We start from the raw sequence: 19,454 nt of genomic DNA on the forward strand, positions 1-19,454 counted from the left end.
ACGTACGCTCTGGTTTCTGCGTTTATTTTCAGTCACGCGCTGGTTTGCTTCGCAAACAAGCCTGCTCTCAAGACCACCCATCAAGTACGCGCGACCACGCTGAACCCTTCTTCCCCGGAAAATGAACATGCAAAGCTGCCGGCTAATTTTAATTACTAGTCGGCATCACGATGGAGAGTAGCATGGTCGTTTGGTCGATGTGCTCGTCTGCTCGATCGACTGGGGTTGGCTCTGTTGGCACTTGGCATCAATTAGCCAAAGCGGCCACACAGCCCTGACGTCATGCTACATCCCGCTGAGGTCATCGCGCGCGGCCCTGGGGAACATACAAGGGGCACCCTCATAGTGCGGTCCTATGCGCGGGGCATTTTCAAAAAGCAGGAGGGCTCGAACAAACGGATTCAATAATGATCGTGCAATCCCACAGCGCAAAAACTATCTTACTTTTAGTTAAAAAAAACTATCTTACTTTTTTTTGCGAGGAAAAAAAAAGAGAGCGGCCGAGAAGACGGAAGGAAGATTGCAAAGCGAGCGAACCGGGCGGCTGTCATCCAAGTCCAAGTGCCTTGCGTGTAGCGGATGTCCTGCTGTCTGACGGCAATGAGAGAGAGCTTGAACTCCTTCCCGGCTAGACGCGAAGCATGCGATTAGTAGTACGCTAAAAGTGGGATTTCTTAAATTACCCATCCCGGCATATGGCTAAAAAGCTTTTCACATGTCCTTTTTTCCACTGGCTGCATGCTAATTGATCTGAGACGTGACACATGAACCACTTGGGATGCACACATGTTCATCACCTTTTTTTACCCCGTCAGCGCCTACCAGAACTCACTCGGTTCCTGCTCGGTTCCAGGCCTAGAGCGGGGGCTGGCGTTGCTGCTAGCTTGAAGAAGCCTGTTTGGTTGGATGAGTAGCACAAGTAGCACAAACTTTGATTAATAATTAGAGATAAAGGCAGTTTACGAAACTAACTGTCAGTGTCCTGATCCGGCAGTACGGCACCAACTAGTACGATGTTGCGTGATCCCTCACTCCGGATGGTTGATGCAAGAGGTGACACAGGGACATACGGGTTTATCCTAGTTCCAGCCGCGAGGCCGTACGTCCAGCAAAGGGGTGTATGAATGCACTGTACTATCTTGCACCGGGGGTGCCTGTAGTAGGGGGTACAAGCGAGGCGAGAAAGGGAGGGAAGCTCCCAAGTCTCTGCTAGGTGATTGAGGCAAGTGCCAATATCGTGCTCCGGGGAGCGGGCGTGTGCGTGCGCGGAGGAAGAGAGTGAAAGAGTAGAAGATGATGAAGATAGAGTCCACCCCTCCTTTTATAGACACAAGGAGGGGCGGAGTACATGTACGGGAGGGGAAAAAGTCGACGTTTCTCCCCAAATCAGGGGCGCACAGTGAACAACTAATGTAGAAAGTACGTTGTGGGACTCCGAAGATCATGGCGCCGGGCGTGCGGTTGTCCTGGGCGGCGTCCTGGCCTTGCGGAGATCACGCCGGCGTCGTGGCGTCTCCTGTAGAGGGTACCGTCCTCTGTGAGCGACGTGGCGGTGTCTCGAGGGTCCTGCAGGTGGGAGTCTTGCTCCGGTCAAGGCCCGGGCCGCGTTCGAGGGTTGCGCCCATGCTGTTCGAGGGTTCCCCGGTGGGGAAAGTACGAGGGAAGTACGAGGAGTTGTGTGGCAGCACCGTCCAAATTAATCCGGCTCAAGTGCTCTAACCATCACCCTAAAGGTAATCCCGGCTAACACGCACTTCAAACGGAGTAATCCGGCAGGGCTGTCGGGTAAAGTCCCGAAGAATCCACCTGAGCGTCGATCGAACCCAAAACTTACATGCAACATACACGAAAATGGGTTCAGAGAGTACAATATTTCACAAATACATTACATTACAGAGTCTTAACTTAATTATTACAAACCAAGTTCGAAATCTCAGAAAGGTACTTGAAAATCAAATTGAAAGTAGTTCAGAGTTTAACTGCAACGGAAATAAAGCGAGTTCTAAACGACGATACAAGATGTCATGATGAAGCCCGTACATGACATCACTTGGCATTGTCATCGTTGGCCGGAGTCGTATCCCACTCCACCGACCAACCAGGAGGTAAAGTACACGGCCAAGTCAAGCTAGCTATCTGATCTTCAAACGTATCACCTGAAAACAAAGTTGAGCCACAAGCAAGACTGAGTATACTAATACTCAGCAAGGCTTACCCGACTAAGATATACTTAGCCCTCTAACTAGACATGCAAGACTTTTTTGGCTTGAGGGGTTTGTTTTTGGCCGAAAAGCAACAAAGAGTAAGTCCTTATTTTCATATTTTAGCTTTCAAGTTCTAGTTCGATTAACCATTCTACATTAGCATCTATCCAATAGCATACATGGTGAACAACAATTATTTTTCATCATTCAACCATATTCCTCATCATCATTGTTCCACTTCTTACTCTATGTGGCAAAAGGGTTAAGCAGTCCCAATATCCGTGAGAGGCAGACGATTCGAATCGAATTTCTTAACCTGGCCAGGCAGACCTAAACACACGCATGGGGAATGAAATCACCCACACGACTTTTCCCCTTTTTCCCCGGGCATGGAACAGGCCCACCGCCCTAGGGTGCCCTGCACCCGTGCGTGACTAAAGACCAGACAGTGGGGAGTATGTTCCACGGCTGGTTCCATCAAGTACTTAAGCTTACCGATTACCATATTCTCGGCATGTGGTTAGTACGTTCAAACGCTTAACCACCACTACCACACACCGCGGCCTTATCCATTTTCACTAAACAGATGGTGTATCACAAGCACAACAACACCGCCCGTAAACCTTATATTGCAGTGTGTAGTAAGCATTCAACTCCTATGAGCTCGCGAGTGACAGGAAATCACTCGGCTTCTACCGAACCATTAGCATAGCCAACTAGCGACCTACACATACTAGTATTCAAATATAGGTACTTAAGATTATGCAACTAGGATTCCAAATAATTCCTACAACTTAAATACACAAGTAGATATGAATATAAGCAGTTGCATAAATTTAAAATAGATAGGACATGCTCCGGGGCTTGCCTTCCTAAGCGGAGCTAGCCTTGGGCTCTTCTGAACTTTGGTTCAGGTCTTCAGTAATTTCAGTTAGATTAACTTGAGCTTTACGCTGCTCACTCTCGGACTCCGGCACCAGCTCGTACGTACCGTCGGCGAGAGTAGTCAAATATATATGAAATGCACATGCATGAGTTGTGGTTATGATAACAAACTTAATTTAATTCACTATAGAGTTGTAAAATATTTTCTTTACATCTCCTTAGGCAATCGTTTATAGAGTATTATCTAGATTAACTATTTCTCATTAAGTAAGTGAGGGTTTTGTTATTTTTAGAAAGATTATTTTCAAGTGCAAGTATGGAATATTCAAAACAGCTGAGGGGTAAAGTTTCTAAAGATGGAATTTTTATGGAGAGCCAATTACTTAAGTACAAACCTACCATAAATTTTTCAGCTATTTTCATTGAGCATATTAATTATTAAAAATACATTAAACAGCTACTGTTAGGATTAAGATTCATTTATACAGAACAAGCCCTACAAGTAAAGATGCTACAATTTTTACTGAGTGCTTCTAAACTTATGGTAAGTATACTGTAAATTTTTCAAATTTAAAGGAGCAAGTAACAGAGCATGATAAATAGGACAAAATAGAGCTATATTAATCTGTTTTAAAACCTACAGACAGTTATATTAAGTTCCAGTGCCTCATCTTTTACCAGCATGGTTATATACTCAAAGCTAATCCATAGAAAAATTATTAGAATTTTACATGTGCAGGAACTATTTTTCTTGAATTAGCACATTTACTCATGCTATTAATTAGTTGGATTGGTTTCACTTATCTAAAAATTCTCAAAAATTTTGTACAGTATCTAAACATCCTTTTAAAGATTATGTAAAAGTTTGAGCTCATGAAACCAAGTTATATAACTTGTACAGATAAAACTAATCAAACAAGACACAAAGCAAGATGTAAATAAACTGACAGCTAGGCATGTCAAATGTCCACGAAATTTTTACACAAGGCTATGCATCTAACATGTAACACACTGACCAAAAAATGGCCAATAGATCATGCATGTAACTTGAGATCTAATAAAAGCTATATTTTCTTTGTATTTTAAATAAAGCAAAAACTATTGAGCAAAAGAAAAAGTGTATGTAACAAAAGTTGTAGATCTCTTTGCAAAGATTCCATCAGCCGAGGGGTAGTCTCGAGGGAGGCGGAGTCGGTCCGCTCTCCCGAGGGTAGGTTCGCTACCGTCGAGTGAGACGGAGTTGGTTTGCTACCCCGAGGGTAGGTTCGCTACCCTCGAGCGAGGCGGAGGTGCAGGGTGTTGTCGAGGGGGTGCGAATGGGATGTACTGTAGAGCCAGGCCGTGGGCCGAGGGCGAAGTGGGCCTCTTTGAGTCCTTTCCTTTCTTTTGGATCGGAAGGAGACCGCAGGCCTTCGTGGGCCCGATTGCTTAACATGTGTTTGTGTTTTGAGGGCAATTTAGTCCCTGGTTAGGGTGCCCCTAATCGTGGTACCCGACACTAACTCCACAACTCCTGCGCTACTTCGCGAGACGAATCTAATGAGACATTTGACCGCATTATTAGAGGATGGTACTGTAGCATCACTGTAGTCAATCATCAATTATTTACCGTCATTAAATTCGTCGCGAAAAGTTACACCCATCCATGAAAATGTTTTGCAAATAAATTTTGTTTAGTACTCTATGCATACAAGATTCTCTAGTAGCGCAAATTTGGATAGCACAAAACAAACAGCATCGAACCGCCACTTCCTTTCAATAATGGGCAGTACTACACTATCTCTACTGGCTAGTTCGCAAGAGGTAATTAACACAAACAGTAATAATCCGGCCTGCCTTAGGTGCTGAAAATGTCATTTAGAGGGCCCTGTTGGTGGGTACATGACATTTACGTGGTGTTGCCTATGCAACGGGAAAGGTAGACATGCAGTCTTGTCATACAATCACAGAGAAAAAAACAGCAGCACTCGTTCTCTGCGTTCCAGAGTAGCACACTTACATGCGCATGAATCATGATCCATTAATCAGCGAGATTTGACAGGCAAGCAAGAGGGGAAAAAAAAGTGACTGCCAACGTATGAAACGTGTTTGCAAGTAAAGCATGGATCCCCCTCCCTAGATGAAGTTCCATGACACGGCAGTTGCAAGCTTATCCATGCAAGCATGCATTGTAACGAAGTCAGCCTCGTCAAATTGGCGTGGAAATTCGACGACCGACGCAAGCCGGGACCGACGCAGCCCGCCCGGCTTGCGTCGGCGGAGTTAGGCCAGCTTTTGACCGGCCCGCGCCGGGGAACCGGAGCGGCGGAGACAACACCCGAATCCAGCGTGCCGACGACGAAACCTTCCGGTTAACGGCTCGAACGACGGTTGGGGTCGGGGTAGCTAGCTAGCTTGCCGGAGTCGGGAACGGACGGTGGACGAACGTGTTGACGCCTGACGACATGGGCGGCGGAACCCGCGGGAGACGGAGGATGGTGACGAGGAGGTCAGGTTAGATAAGCGCAAATCGCAGGCGGATCGAGGAGACTTCTTCCGGTCCAATGGATTTCCGACCGGGACTTCGCTTTCGCCCCAGATCTCACCGCAAGTAGCTAGTGCACGCTGCGGAGTTGAATGAGGAGGGTGGAATAGTGGATCCTGTCCGGTGTCCATTCTTCCTCCAGGCCGGGGACCCACCAAAGTCGAAACAAAAGCACGGCGCGGCACGGGCCGCACGGCCGTCCAGCGAATTCGCGCGGCGAGAATTCGTTTGTACGTGGAACAACCTGATCTGATTGATGACGACGGATCGTCGTGGCGGAGATGAAGGGGAACCGTTTGTTAATCCCTGTTGCTCTCAACTCTCGATTAGCAGTGGTTCCGTAGGAGAATTCGTTTGTCTGCTCCGACCGACGATGACGCGTCGACGTTGCGCGGACGGACGGGAACCTGAAAGTCTGAAACCGAAGAGGAGGAAGCGCGGCGGCGGTCGCTGTTGGCGAGTGGCGAGTGGCGAGTCGGACGTGACGCTGCGGCGTGCGGACCACCGCAACCGCCCGTCCCGCGCTGGTCTTTTCCTGGTGCCTGTGCTGTTGGATGGTGGTCCGCGGCCTCCCCCGTTCCCAACCCACCTCTGGGCCATGTTGGTTGGAGGGGGTCAAAAATTTTGATGAGAGAGAAATGAAGCTTTGACCACTAATTAGTAGTATTAAATAAAGTCTAATTACAAAATTACCTCCACAACTGTGGTACTGTAGCAGGTGCTCTAGCTAATGAGGCATTTGACCGTACGATCAGAGGATGATTGAGCGCAGTTACTGTAGCATCACTGTAGCCAATCATGATGAAACTTGGCTCATTAGATTCGTCTCGAAAAGTTACACCCATTCCTAAAAAGGTTTTACAAATAAACTTCGTTTAGTACTTCATGCATGCATTCGTCTTTTTGTGCAAAAATTTTCGTTGTTTTATCCAAACACGGCCCTGCACTGTGATCTGCTGCTTCTGCCTGGTGGTGGTGGAGTGGTGATGCTGCTGGCGCATGCATGCCGGGCCGTCTCGATCGAGCCGTGCGGTCCGGGGCGGGATCACAATTCCCGAAAAAAAATCTCGCATGCATAATGTACTAAATGAAGTCTATTTGCAAATTTTTTTTAGAAATGGGTGTAACTTTTCGCGACGAATCTAATGACGGTAATTAATTGATGATTTGCTATAGTGATGCTACAGTAACTATCCTTTAATCGCGCGGTCAAATGCCTTATTAGATTCTTCAAGGTCACTAGCGCGGGGCTTCTGAAGTTGGTTTTGTAAACAGGCTTTGTTTGACACCGTAATTAGCGGCCAAAAATTACTGTTCATAGCATGCACTGGCATGCCAAACAAGGCCTAGGATGGACAAGTTCAATGCGACCCTGACCAGGCCGGCGCGACATGTCCGGTCGCCGGCCATGTGCCCCTCCATCTACGACGGGTCAGTCAGATTCAGATCAGGGGCTCAGGGCGCTGTGCTCTCCCCATCGCCCGGTCGGTCGGTCCCCATCCACGGCCTGGAGCAACAGTACCAGCACAAGACGAGTTCCTTCAGTCCTCCTCTGTGCACAAGTTGTGCGAGGCTGCGAGCTGATGAATTGTTGAATCTCTCGACAGTCTTGTGGATATTTTTTTTGAAGTAAAAGTCTTGTGGATATGGATGGGAGAAAAGGAGAAGGCTAAACCTAAACTGATATGCGAAGAACAGGATTTGACTTCTGGGCTCTGATACTTTTCAGAAGAAAGTAGGATGTTCCAGGAATAAGCGGCTGGAGTGAGTAAATGGAGAATAACCGGCATATTCCAAACTCTTATTTTAAGGCAAAAGCAATCTGAACCTGCAAAAAGATTTAACGGCAGCCCCGGCCGGTGCCTCACGTCCGCATCAGAGGATCTCCGACAGCGATTATTCTAAATCGAGATTTGACATGTGCCGAACCGACTCGTCCTTTGAAATTTCAGTTGCCCCTAGCTACATTTTGCTGACTTCGTACATATCTACGTACACTGACCTAAACTTGCGTGTTTGTTTTGATTTCACGTTGAGAAAAAAGCACAAGGAACTCCTATTAAATTCTGCACTAACCGATCAAGTCTTGGAGATGCAGACAACCAGTGCAGCACCGAACGTTGTTAGGCAGGCAACATTTATCTGTACCATTAGGAGTTCAGAGCGGATATTTCGAATCAATCAGATAAGCAATAAAAACAACTCGAAAACGCAGCAGATTCTCAATCATGACAAACTACTACCTTGTGAAACATAACTTTGAGTCTTTTTGAGGGAGGAAGAAAATTAGGCGTTCTCCAACGCCTCCCCCCAAACCCCCCTCCCCCCTGTGTGGGGGGAGCTTTAGAGGGGAGGGTGCCTCCAACGGCACCCCCTAAAGCTCTCCCTACGTAGGGGTGGAGTTGAATCTCCCCCCACGTATAGGGGGAGATTACAACTCCCTCTATACTCTAATCACGTCATTTGTTTATGGTAAAAAATTTATTTGAATTTCGTAACTTGATAACAATATGTATTATAGTAGTACAAATACAGTACTATTTTTTTCAGAATTTAAAAATGATAAATAAATAGTTAAAGAGTGAGGTATAGTGTATAGGGGGAATGGATATGAGGCTTTCTCCAACCATTCCCCCCATCCAACTCCCCCCAAACGTACTATTTACTATATTTTACTACCTCCCTCCAAAAGATTCCTCCCCCTATAACTCCTTCTCTCCAACCATTCCCCCCATATCTATTCCCTCTATATACTATCACTCATTAACTAACTATTTATTTATCGTTTTTGAATTTTAAAAAAATCATACAATATTTGTACTGTCATAATACGCATTATCATCATATTACGGAGCTCAAATGAGATTAATATCATGAAGAAACAGTGTGATTAGAGATATAAGGGGAGTTGAAACTCACTCTATATATGGAGGGAGTTTCAACTCCCCCCGTATACAGGGGGAGCTATGGGGGGAGCCGTTGGACGGCTCGCTCCCCCCAAAGCCCCCCTACGTAGGGTGGGGGGCCTTATACGGTGCCCCGTTGGAGAACGCCTGAGGGGAATGGTTGGAGAGAAAGAGTTATATGGGGAGGTATCTTTTGGAGGAAGGTAGTAAAATATAGTAAATAGTATGTTTGGGGGGAGTTGAATGGGGGGAATGGTTGGAGAAAGCCTTATAGTTGAAGGGAAAGAAATTTTATTTTTTGAAACTATTTTTTTATTCAGAAGGGAAAGAAATGTTGCATTACTTAAATCAGCGAAAAGGAAAAAAGAATATGAAAAGAAAAAAAAGAAAAAAGAATATGAAAAGAACGAAAACCAACTTCTTCACAGGCCTTTATTAGAAGACTCACACGCCAGCCCAACTTAACGCAGCCCTATGGCTATGACTTCTACCGGCCCAAATGCAACCTGGCCCAGCCTACGCATCTCGTCCATCTCTCAGCTCCCCCGCTCCGCTCCCAGCATTGGATCCCCTCTGCTCTTCTGCTCGCAACGCAGTGGCTCGGCCGCGGAGGCAGACAGAAACCTCCAGACTCGGGGCGCCAGCACGCTCCCGCAGTAGCCGAGAGCGTGGGAGTGGGAGGCGCGGAGCAGTCGCCGCCGGCGGAGGCCAGCGCTGTCGGAGATGAAGGAGAGGAGCGGCTCGAGGGCGGCGGTGGATGAGCGCTACGCGCAGTGGAAGTCGCTCATCCCGGTGCTCTACGACTGGTTCGCCAACCACAACCTCGTCTGGCCGTCGCTCTCCTGCCGGTAACATCCTCTGCACACCGCACTCCATCTTCCTTCCTACTCGCTGTTCTCGGTTGTTTCATGCCCGTAGCCGTCGTTTCCGTGGAGATTCCTGCCGGATTAGGGTTTTGAGGGGTTGGTCGTTCGGCTTTAGCGTCTAGGGTTTTGGTCCGGGGCTGTGCTTGCGGTGGCTCAAGATCTGTCGCGTGGTTGGTGCGTTGGTGGGAATAGCGTGGGGAATGGTGGGCCTGGATGCTGGGTTAGTAGTGTTTTGCGATGCTAGGGTTTATGAGCGGGTGTTTTTTTTTGTGGGTTATTACTGTTTGGGTTGGGGGCTAAGAGCTTGTGTGTTCATGTAATTCCTGCAGCAGTGACTTAAGTACCTGTTTGGGCAGGAAGCGATGTGGATCCAATTTCAGTTCAAATTGAATTAACTCTTGAAAATAATAGGATTATGGTTTGGTGGCTAGTGGGCTGGTGCACGTTTGTTGTCTTGATGATTACTTACTAATTTCGTTGGGAAAATGGTTACTATTGATCAGAGCATGAGCATGAACATGATGGTGGTGAAATGCAATTGTGCATCAGAGTTTTGACACATTCTGTTATCTCGCCAGATGTTTTGAAGCTAAAGATAAATATTCGCAGATTGATTGCTTTCTGTTTATTAAGTTGCTTCAATGCTTGGATCCTTCCACTTATGTGCTGGTCTTTTGTTGGACAGGTGGGGCCCGCAATTTGAGAAAGCTACCTACAAGAATCGCCAGCGCCTTTACCTATCTGAGCAGGCAAGCGCATCTGCGAGCACATATTGTTTTAGCTCTTTCAAAATGTTATGAAGCTGAAGCTAATTGTGAAATTTCAAGATGCAAATCCAGCCGATGCTTATGTTTTAGTTAGTTAATGAGTACATACATTTTCTTTATCGTAGCTAACTATAGGAGTTTTTCTTTATCGGAGCTAACTATAGGAGTTGCTTGTCATGATATGGTTTCAGACGGATGGGAGTGTGCCTAATACTCTGGTTATTGCAAACTGTGAAGTTGTCAAACCAAGGGTTGCAGCTGCTGAACATATCTCACAGGTTAGTTACTGTTTGTTGCATTGATTACAGTTCTGTTCTGTTGGAAGCAGAAGTGCATGAGTTTTCAGCCGTTTGTCTTGTGGCATGTACCTGACCTTTGATGTCAATTTTGTCTCATCTTAGCATAATCAGAAAATTAGACTCTTGCTGATCAGAGTATGTTAACCATTTTACTCCTTCAAGCTCTCAATGAACAAATGCTGCATGTCAGGAAGCAATATGTTGCTTGGTTACAGAAGAACCAATGTTGTTCAACCTCTCTAAGCTTTTAAACCCCCATCCTGAATAACTACAACCTTCTGTCTACTCCATCTTCCTCATCAGAAGCCTTCACATACTGTTGCAGTCCTCCAGTTAATTCCACATTGAGAAACAATGTAATGCTGTAATGGTAGTGTTGGCCCGATCTTCCAATAGGTAGGATAAATTTGATTGGTAGAGACGAGACTTCATGTTGATGATCTGGCTCCAGTGAGAACTGATCCAAATCCTGCAAAACACAGCTCAGTTGGTTATCAACCATGCCAAAGCAAGCCTTGCTGACAAGGCTATTCTTGCCAGCGAGTAGAAAAATATGGGCAAGAATGTAAAAAACACAATCTTAAATTGCAAATTAAGCTTGATGGATATAAAGTTCAAAGTCATAATGCAGTTGGTCTAATCATCAAAAAATGAGGAGAGCAAGAACATGGGCCCAGATTCACAGCTATTGGGCTAATAAAACATGTGAATTACCGGCATTAGTTAGTAACAAGTTCTCATGTATTTCATTTGACAATTGTAGGAACGTGCTCAAATTATTTTTAACCTGAGTGGCCATATCTAGAGGTGGTGTGTTCAAATTACAACACTCCTGATGGGGTCATTTTTCATTTTTATTTGCATGACAATAATCATTCAGCATAGTTGAGCTCCTGAGGCATTACACCTGTGTTACCGCGACACGGGTGCGGGAATCGGAGTCCGACACGGGTGCGGGTGTCGGATTTGGCAAGACCAGAAAATAAGGATTCGGGGATTCGTCTAATATATATTTTTAAAATTGTAAAATAGCATTTTTAGCACTCAGTTGTTGAGTACAATACCAGCATAAACCTAAAACACATGTTTACATGGCCACAGAAGATCCGACTAGGTGCTTTACCCAAGAAAAAGGCCCACCACTTGTAGCAAAAGCTGTACACCAGCCGTAAGCAGTGCAAAAAGTATTGACAAGTACAGAACCAGCAGTCAGAAAAACAATTTCTCTCTTCTCCCACAGGTTCCCAGGCCAATCCCATGCTCTACTATTCGTGTTCTTTCTCTCTGCTCACTCTCTCAGCTGGTTCGCTCCCAGCCCTGGCAGGACTTCTTTAAACGAGTCTGATGCGTGTCCAGCCGCGTCAGACGTGAGTCGACACCGCGATACGCGTCGACGCGGCAAAATTTTTTTGGATACGCGTGTCCCGGTAACACAGCATTACACAATTCGGAAGTGGGAGCGGTTATTTTTACTAGTAAAAATTGCCTGGGGTGACCATACAAATATTTTGGTACAGATAATCTGAGGCCATGAACTGGTAGTGTGACGCTGGTGTCTCCAAAATGTCCATGGTGTTAAATTGATCCTTCAACAGGACCTAGGGGTTTCTGGTTCTATTTTTGTTCGGTTACAATGGTGCTCAGCAGATTTACATTCCTTTTGCAGTTCAATGAGGAAGCACGATCGCCTTTTGTGAAGAAGTATAAGACTATAGTTCATCCTGGTGAGGTAAGAGTCATGTTCTATTGAATTTGGCTGTTTTGTGTTTTACACTCCTTGTTACCTGTTGCTCTTGCTCACCTTCAATGTGGCTGTTTTGTATTGGCTTTTCGGCCTTGTTGCTCAGTTTGCTTTCCTATCTGAAGTGTAGTGGCATGATGATTTTCTTAATTTGTTGAACCGCATGGCTGATGCATTATCTCTGCCCTTATCATTCAAACAGGTTAACAGAATCAGGGAGCTTCCACAGAACAGTAAGATCATAGCCACTCACACCGACAGTCCAGATGTACGTCCAGCCCTTTATATTACTGTTTAATTATTTTGATGGAACCAATATCTCTATAACTATTCCAGTGAGGCAGTGTTAGATTTATGGGTGTCAGCCTTTTTTTCATTGTCATTCAGGTACTTATTTGGGATGTTGAAGCCCAACCAAATAGACATGCTGTCCTAGGAGCAACTGAATCTCGCCCTGATCTGGTACCATTGTTTGTTTAGTTCAATGTGCCAGATATACTCATTCTTTCTGGCACATGGCTTACTGGCATCAACTGTTTGTCAGATATTAACAGGACATCAGGAAAATGCTGAATTCGCGCTTGCCATGTGTCCAGCAGAACCATATGTACTATCAGGAGGTTACATTTCCATCTTGTTGTATGCTTGCTTATTGCTGCCCCTTCTCTTTTTGGAATCAACTGTTTATCCTGTTTCTTTCAACATCTCGAGCGTGCGCCAATGTTCTTAAGGTGTAGGCGACGCCAAGGCGTCAAGGCGCTCAGGGAGGCCAAGGCGTCGCCGACGCCCAGCTAGAAGAGAGGAAGAGCAAGGGGAAGGAGCGACCGGGAGATGAAAGGAGGAGCAAGAAGGTTACCAGAACTAGCAGACGACGACCTCCGCCTTCCTCATCCTCAACGGCACCGGCGCCGGCGAGATCTGGCCCCCAAGAAACTGGGGAGGTGCGAGGACTTGAAGGGGGAGCGGCTGCGGTGCTCCATTTGAGCAGCTGGAGGGGACGCCGGGGTTCATTGCTGCACGGGTCTGCTACGGCTGCAGTCGATGTGCAGGAGAGCGCCGGCGGAAGGGAGGAGAGGCATGCGGGGCGGAAGGGAGGAGCGGCGGCACTGCTGCGAGGGAGGAAGAGAAGAGCGGCGCTGCTGCGAGGGAGGAAGAGAGGAGCGGCGCTGCTGCGAGGAAGAAGCGGCGGCAGTTTTGGACGTAGGGTTACGGGGAGGATGGGGTAAACACAGATAAGGTGGTCATGGGCTTGTTAGTGGGCTGGGCCTTACCTTCTCCTTGCCCTTTTCTCCCTTTTCTTTTTCTTTTCTCATTTGTTTTCCCTGACTATGGCGTCGCCTAGGCGAGGTGAGGCGTCGCCTAGGCGTTGTGGCGGGGGTAGAGCGCCACAGCTCGCCTCAACGCCTTAAGAACATTGGCGTGCGCGCCGTAACTTTCAACAACTTTTGCTGAATGAAAATGAAAATGTTCCCTTGTTGCATTGACAAGTGTCCTTAGCGATGTGTACCCTTCTTAACAAGTAACCATATTGTACTACCTGTTGCATTTGGTTACTGTCTAGTTAATCTTGTGCCCTAGGGTTTACATCTCAAGCCAATTTATGCCAACATCTGAGCAGCATCATTTTAACTCTGATCAACAATATCCTTGGCAATCTCTCTCCCACACTCCCTCCCTGTGTCCCATTTTTGGCAGACTATGCACAATTGTGTCACTTGGACATCGGTATCCTTGGTAACTAGTGCATGCAAGTATGGACAGGTTCAGTCCTGATTTAGCTCGGAGAGAGATGCCGTGGCAACTTTAAGACATGGAAAAGAAGTTGGAATGAAACCTAGTCACCATTACACCTTGTAATTCCATTTCCAAGCTGAAGAGTCATAGACCCTAGGGAAAGAGCAGTTTTTTAAACTTTTTTTTGAGTATAGTGCTTTGATAAGTGGTGGTCTATGTTTTTGTTCAAATACAATTTTTAGGAAAGGACAAATCTGTTGTCTTGTGGAGCATCCAAGACCACATATCTGCTCTTGGGGATTCCTCATCTTCTCCTGGAGCATCTGGCAGCAAGCAGTCTGGCAAAACTGCGAATGAAAAGGAGAGTCCCAAAGTTGATCCTCGGGGTATATTCCATGGACATGACAGCACTGTTGAAGATGTTCAGTTCTGCCCTTCCAGGTAAATAGCATTCTCTTTTTTTTTTTTGTCTGCCTAGGCTACAGTCCCGATCTCGCGATGTTGGATCACGAGTAAGATAACTAGCTGAAAGTGGCCAAGATAACTAGTGCAACTTGGCAGATTATTTCAAATCTAACCACTCTCATTACGGCAACCTGAATCATGAATTTGCCCAACTGCACTCTCAAGGAATCAACCAACACAAACTGCTATCAAACGAAGCAGGAGCACCATTGGGAGCCACAAAAGCAAAAGGAGTAGTGATCACTCTGAAATTGTTTGCACACATAGGAGCAAAGAGGTTCGAAATAGATTATCATTAGTCTCAAAATAGCTTATATGCAAGGGGTATTTATACTAGGAATAACCCCTTCTAGTGGGGTGTAAAAGGGACTTTCAGTCTATGAAGATAAGCTAACTCAATGATCACCTCTAAGTAATGACATTCTATTTTGTTATGTCTGAAAGTAGGCTAAATAAGCTTTCCAATCACATGATTGTGCATCCTGAAATGTCATAGGTTTGTTTTCGCATGCATGGGAAGTTGAAGCACTTGTAAACCTTTGTCTTCATGTAGCCCTTTCTCAGCTTGGGCAGCGTCCATGTTGTCCACCACATAATGTGTCTTGTCCTCCACATAAACCTTCATAGCTTGAGAATCTTCATCTTCTCACAGTAAACCTAAGCAACACAAATTAGAACATTGAGGTAGTATAAAATCCTTTAATATTTTAGAGTGAAGTTCAGCAGAAAGTGAAGTCACCCGTTGCTGTAGCTTGTTTGCTTGGCGTCATGTGGTTTGTCTATATTTCACTTGTTCACTTGGATGGTTTACTTTGTATGTTGCGGCTTTGTCTTGGCTTTACTTAGCTGGTACTCCCTCGTCACTTTGTTGGATTACCTGACTACCTGAGTTGGTATGGGGTTGGTTGGGATGGATGCAATTATGCAAAACGTCTCTACTTTTTTAACGTTATTGTTGATTGTGAATTAATTGCAGCTGTCTCTGAGCATCTGTGTCGACTTATGCCTTATTTTCATTTTTGTTTATATTAATACATGTCTCTGTTATTTCCCTTTTGGGATGAAGTGCACAGGAATTCTGTAGTGTGGGTGATGATGCTTGTCTTATTCTCTGGGATGCCCGGACTGGTACTAGCCCTGCTGTTAAGGTAACACACTCCTCTTATCTCAATTGTCTCAATTTTGTTTCTGGCAGAAGTTTGAGTGCATGAATGCAATACTCATGTTTTGTAATAACATAGCTCAACTTGAAAAGAGGCGACGTAATGTTGTTTATTAATGAGACCAGGGGGTTTAGTATGGTCAGCTACATCACATTGAATGATTTAGTTAGTCAAATAGGCATGGCATATTTTACTTGCATGGTACTTCTGTTTCTGGTTCTGTTTCCTCGAGTAGCTGTGCATTTTCAATTACCTGGCGAACTCAAAATTCCTTGAAAAGTTGGATCTGTGACTCTGATTTAACGAGTCCAGAAAAAAAAAACTCGAGCCATTGGGAAGGTAAGGTTGAGAAAAGGTACCGAAGGCTGGATCACGCTGAGTTGGCGGCCCCACAGGTGGGGATCTACCGCTGTAACACCATTGAGTCCAAACGGTTCAGTTTCACTCACGCTGAGTGGACCGCACACTCCCACTAAGCTGCTTACACTTTCGTCCTCACTTTACGTATAAGGGTTAACCTGGGTTGGTGGCATGGACTCTAGAAGCCTTATATGTTGGTGTAACTTACCCTCAAAACTTGCAAGGGGGGAGTACCGCCACCCCTCAACAATAAAAGGCTGTAATTCAAATTGGGCCATGATGTCACAACCACAGCGCTGTCCACACATTCTCAATTCAACGAGTCCATTCGATAAGATTTTTCTCAGGTGTTTTTTTTCCTTAATCTTATTCCAAATAGGGTGACTTCGCAGGGGTGAAGCTAGCTCCATACTTACCGTGGTGCGCCCCCTTAAGGAGCATGCAAAAAATTGTAACTATAAATGGTGAATATGAGCCTAGCTAGTATAGAAAATTTTCTTACCCTGGTGCAAGGGCACCAGGCAAACTGATTGCAGTGTTGCCCCTGTGACATTGTATTTTTTTTATACCTCGCGCCTTTTAATTTTATTTCTCAACACAGAATGATCAAATTCAGTAAGATGTTGAAACTTCTTCATTCTTGATTTCCAGGTTGAGAAAGCTCACAGTGGGGATGTTCATTGTGTGGATTGGAATCCGCTTGATGTTAACTATATCTTAACTGGGTATGATGGCATTACGGCTTAGTCCCTCATCATGTGGAAGATGGGTCCCATCTTCCTTCATCGGTTTTTACATATTTGAGTAGTGAGAATTTCAATTGATATTTCAGTTCTGCTGATAACTCTGTCCGTATGTGGGATCGTCGCAATCTGGGTTCTGGAGGAGCTGGTTCTCCGATTCACAAATTTGAGGGCCATAAAGCTGCTGTTCTTTGTGTCCAGGCATGTCAAGATAATATGTTTGTTATTATTTTCATTTAATGCAGATATGGTTATTTATTACATTGTTTTTTAATGCTTTTTGGACATAATTCAAACCTTTTGTGTTCCAGTGGTCACCTGACAGAGCATCTGTTTTCGGAAGTTCTGCGGAAGATGGTTTCTTAAATGTGTGGGATCATGAGAAGGTAACCAATCATGCACTTAACCATTTTGTTCCTTCTGACAATCCTGCACAATGATTTGTGAAGGCTGAAGAGTGATGGGATTCAGTTCCTTTATTGTTTTCTCATGTACTTTTCTCGCCTGAATATTATTTTTTTCCTTTTGCCATGACAGGTTGGGAAGAAAAAAAATTCTAATGTACCAGCTGGGCTTTTCTTTCAACATGCTGGTCACAGGTACGATGCTGTTGGGGGAAAGCTCCCTGAACAAATAGGGACCACCGGAGCCTGAAAGGGACTTCCAGGGTTTGCGACAAAATTAGTGCATCAATCAATCACTATTCCATTAGGGAGCGATATGCCCTCAAACGTTTTTACTGCTCTTACATGCTGGAGGGTGGTGTATTTAAAGCTCATATCTAGACCCTTCTGTTCAGTTGCAAGCTTGCTCTAGGATATTCTATGCCTTTCTTCTGCTTGTGCAAGGGCGCTACAGAATATTTACAATCGCTGTGCCCATGTGTCATTGTGTCATTATAGAAGTGTAGAGAGGATCTCCTTATTCCTTCCTGTCTTCTGGGCTAGCTTTCATCTTTTGTCTTTCATAGCTTGGAAGTACCCTAGTACAATTTTGTCTCTAGTCCTGTTAGGCTTTGCTTTTATGTTACCACCAAATGCTCCACCTTCCGGGAGCCACTCCCAGGGTCCCTGGAAGACTCATGCTTTGAGCCTCTGTTGGATCTTGCTTTCAGTCTCATCTTGAAAGGGTAGCCCCCCCCCCCCCCCCCCCCACCCAAAAAAAAAACTTGACATAGTGGTTTGGTTATGGCTTCTATGTACAGCCTCCTCCCGGTAGCGAGTTGAGTAGTAATCTGTTTTGGCACCCTATGAAAGCAATAAATGTTAGTATCTTCATACGAAATCAACACAGAAATGGACCCATGTTTTCTAGCCTGGGGACTAGGGTATCCAGTATCTTTCCCTACGCATACATTTCTCTTTATATGAAACATCCTTTCAGCACATGTGACACAAAACACTAAAAACAACCCTTTATTTTTCTTTAAGTGGTTCCATTATAACCATGAATTTTATATTGCATATTTTGGCAGGGATAAGATTGTAGACTTCCACTGGAATTCGTCGGATCCTTGGACAATCGTCAGTGTCTCAGATGATGGTGAGAGCACCGGTGGAGGTGGAACACTGCAGGTACTGGTCTTTCTTGTGATTTTGCAAACGGTTGTGAATTGACAAGACAAAAGTGAGCTGTGTTTTCACTTACAATTGGAGCTACTAAACCTATATGTTTCCCTTGTCCTTTATTCCATATGGATTCTGTTCTGTTCTTACAATTTTATTTGTTCAGATATGGCGCATGAGTGATTTGATCTACCGCCCAGAGGAGGAAGTTCTCCAAGAACTGGAGAATTTCAAGGCTCACTTGGCCAGCTGCACTCCGAGGAACTGAAATCCTGTGATTATCTGTGGAATCCAATCCAGTGCAAACTCCGAGTAGGTGTTCTAGTTTCCTAGCCATTAACAATGGCTTCAGTTGACATTGTTATTGTTATTGTTCTCTGATTCTGATGCTCCAAGACCCGTGACTTGTGAGCTTGTATTAAGCTTGTTGTGTGACTAAACTGAGTATGTCTGCGAACGTATCAGAGCTGGATATCTCCGTAGTATGTAGGCCGACTATTCGGGTATTGCTGGATATTGTTGACAGTTATTCTGAATTGTTCTATTAGACCTAGTGAGATTGCGAAGTGTGCAAGTGGAAGTCTTAAATTTGCTCACAACTTACCTCCCGCGTGGAGCCAGGCCCGTTTATTATGTTTATGTATCTCATTTGTATCTAGAAATATATGAGTAAGCATGCTGAGTCGAGGAACATATAGAAAAGTTAAACCTATAGGCTATAGGTCAGTTTGCGTGTAACCGAGTCGAGGGACATTTACCTAACTTCGCGTGTATAAAAGCTTATAAAAGCCTAAAAGGGCTATTAACCTTTGTGTAAGCGGACAATCCAACGCTAGGATTGAAACCAGAATACATGGGTATTACATAGGCTGTAGGTCAGTTTTGATTGAAACCAGAATCCAACTTCATGTAGTCTTGTTCACGTATTAGTAATGGCCCGCATCCATTCGTTGGCATGTCGTTATCTGTTATCATCCATTCGTTGGCATGTCGTTATCTGTTATCGAAGTCCTACTGTTGTTAAGTTGTTTGCGTGCACTTGACTATCTGAGCTTGGCCTTGTTTGGTTTGCAGTAGCACATCTAGCACTAGATGAGAATCTTATATGCATAGAGTATTAAATAAAGTTTATTTGCAAAATATTTTCACAGATGGATGAAACTGTGCGCGATGAATATAATGAGTCTAATTAATTTATGATTTGTTATAGTAATACTACAGTAACTATACTT

General features: G+C 45.0%; 1 protein-coding gene across 1 annotated transcript; it reads left to right on the top strand.

The window, feature by feature from the left end:
* The first annotated feature begins 9,032 nt into the window (after window positions 1-9,032).
* On the top strand, window positions 9,033-18,818 carry LOC120675337 (WD-40 repeat-containing protein MSI4-like). Its single transcript, XM_039956526.1, has 15 exons — window positions 9,033-9,367; window positions 10,071-10,134; window positions 10,344-10,430; window positions 12,118-12,180; window positions 12,395-12,460; window positions 12,580-12,654; window positions 12,737-12,812; window positions 14,169-14,367; window positions 15,458-15,539; window positions 16,566-16,639; window positions 16,747-16,858; window positions 16,969-17,043; window positions 17,195-17,256; window positions 18,132-18,231; window positions 18,389-18,818. The coding sequence occupies exons 1-15, from the start codon at window positions 9,243-9,245 to the stop codon at window positions 18,488-18,490; spliced, it is 1,362 nt and encodes a 453-aa protein (XP_039812460.1). The 5' UTR covers window positions 9,033-9,242; the 3' UTR covers window positions 18,491-18,818.
* The last annotated feature ends 636 nt before the right edge of the window (window positions 18,819-19,454 follow it).

This window comes from Panicum virgatum, chromosome 5N (assembly GCF_016808335.1).
Source record: "Panicum virgatum strain AP13 chromosome 5N, P.virgatum_v5, whole genome shotgun sequence".
NCBI lineage: Eukaryota > Viridiplantae > Streptophyta > Magnoliopsida > Poales > Poaceae > Panicum > Panicum virgatum.

Coding starts and splice junctions, on each gene's coding strand:
- LOC120675337 (XM_039956526.1), top strand. CDS start 9,243: ATGAAGGAGAGGAGCGGCTCGAGGGCGGCGGTGGATGAGCGCTACGCG. Junction 16,859..16,968: donor CTGCTGTTCTTTGTGTCCAG/GCATGTCAAGAT, acceptor TTTGTGTTCCAG/TGGTCACCTGACAGAGCATC. Junction 17,044..17,194: donor ATGTGTGGGATCATGAGAAG/GTAACCAATCAT, acceptor TTGCCATGACAG/GTTGGGAAGAAAAAAAATTC.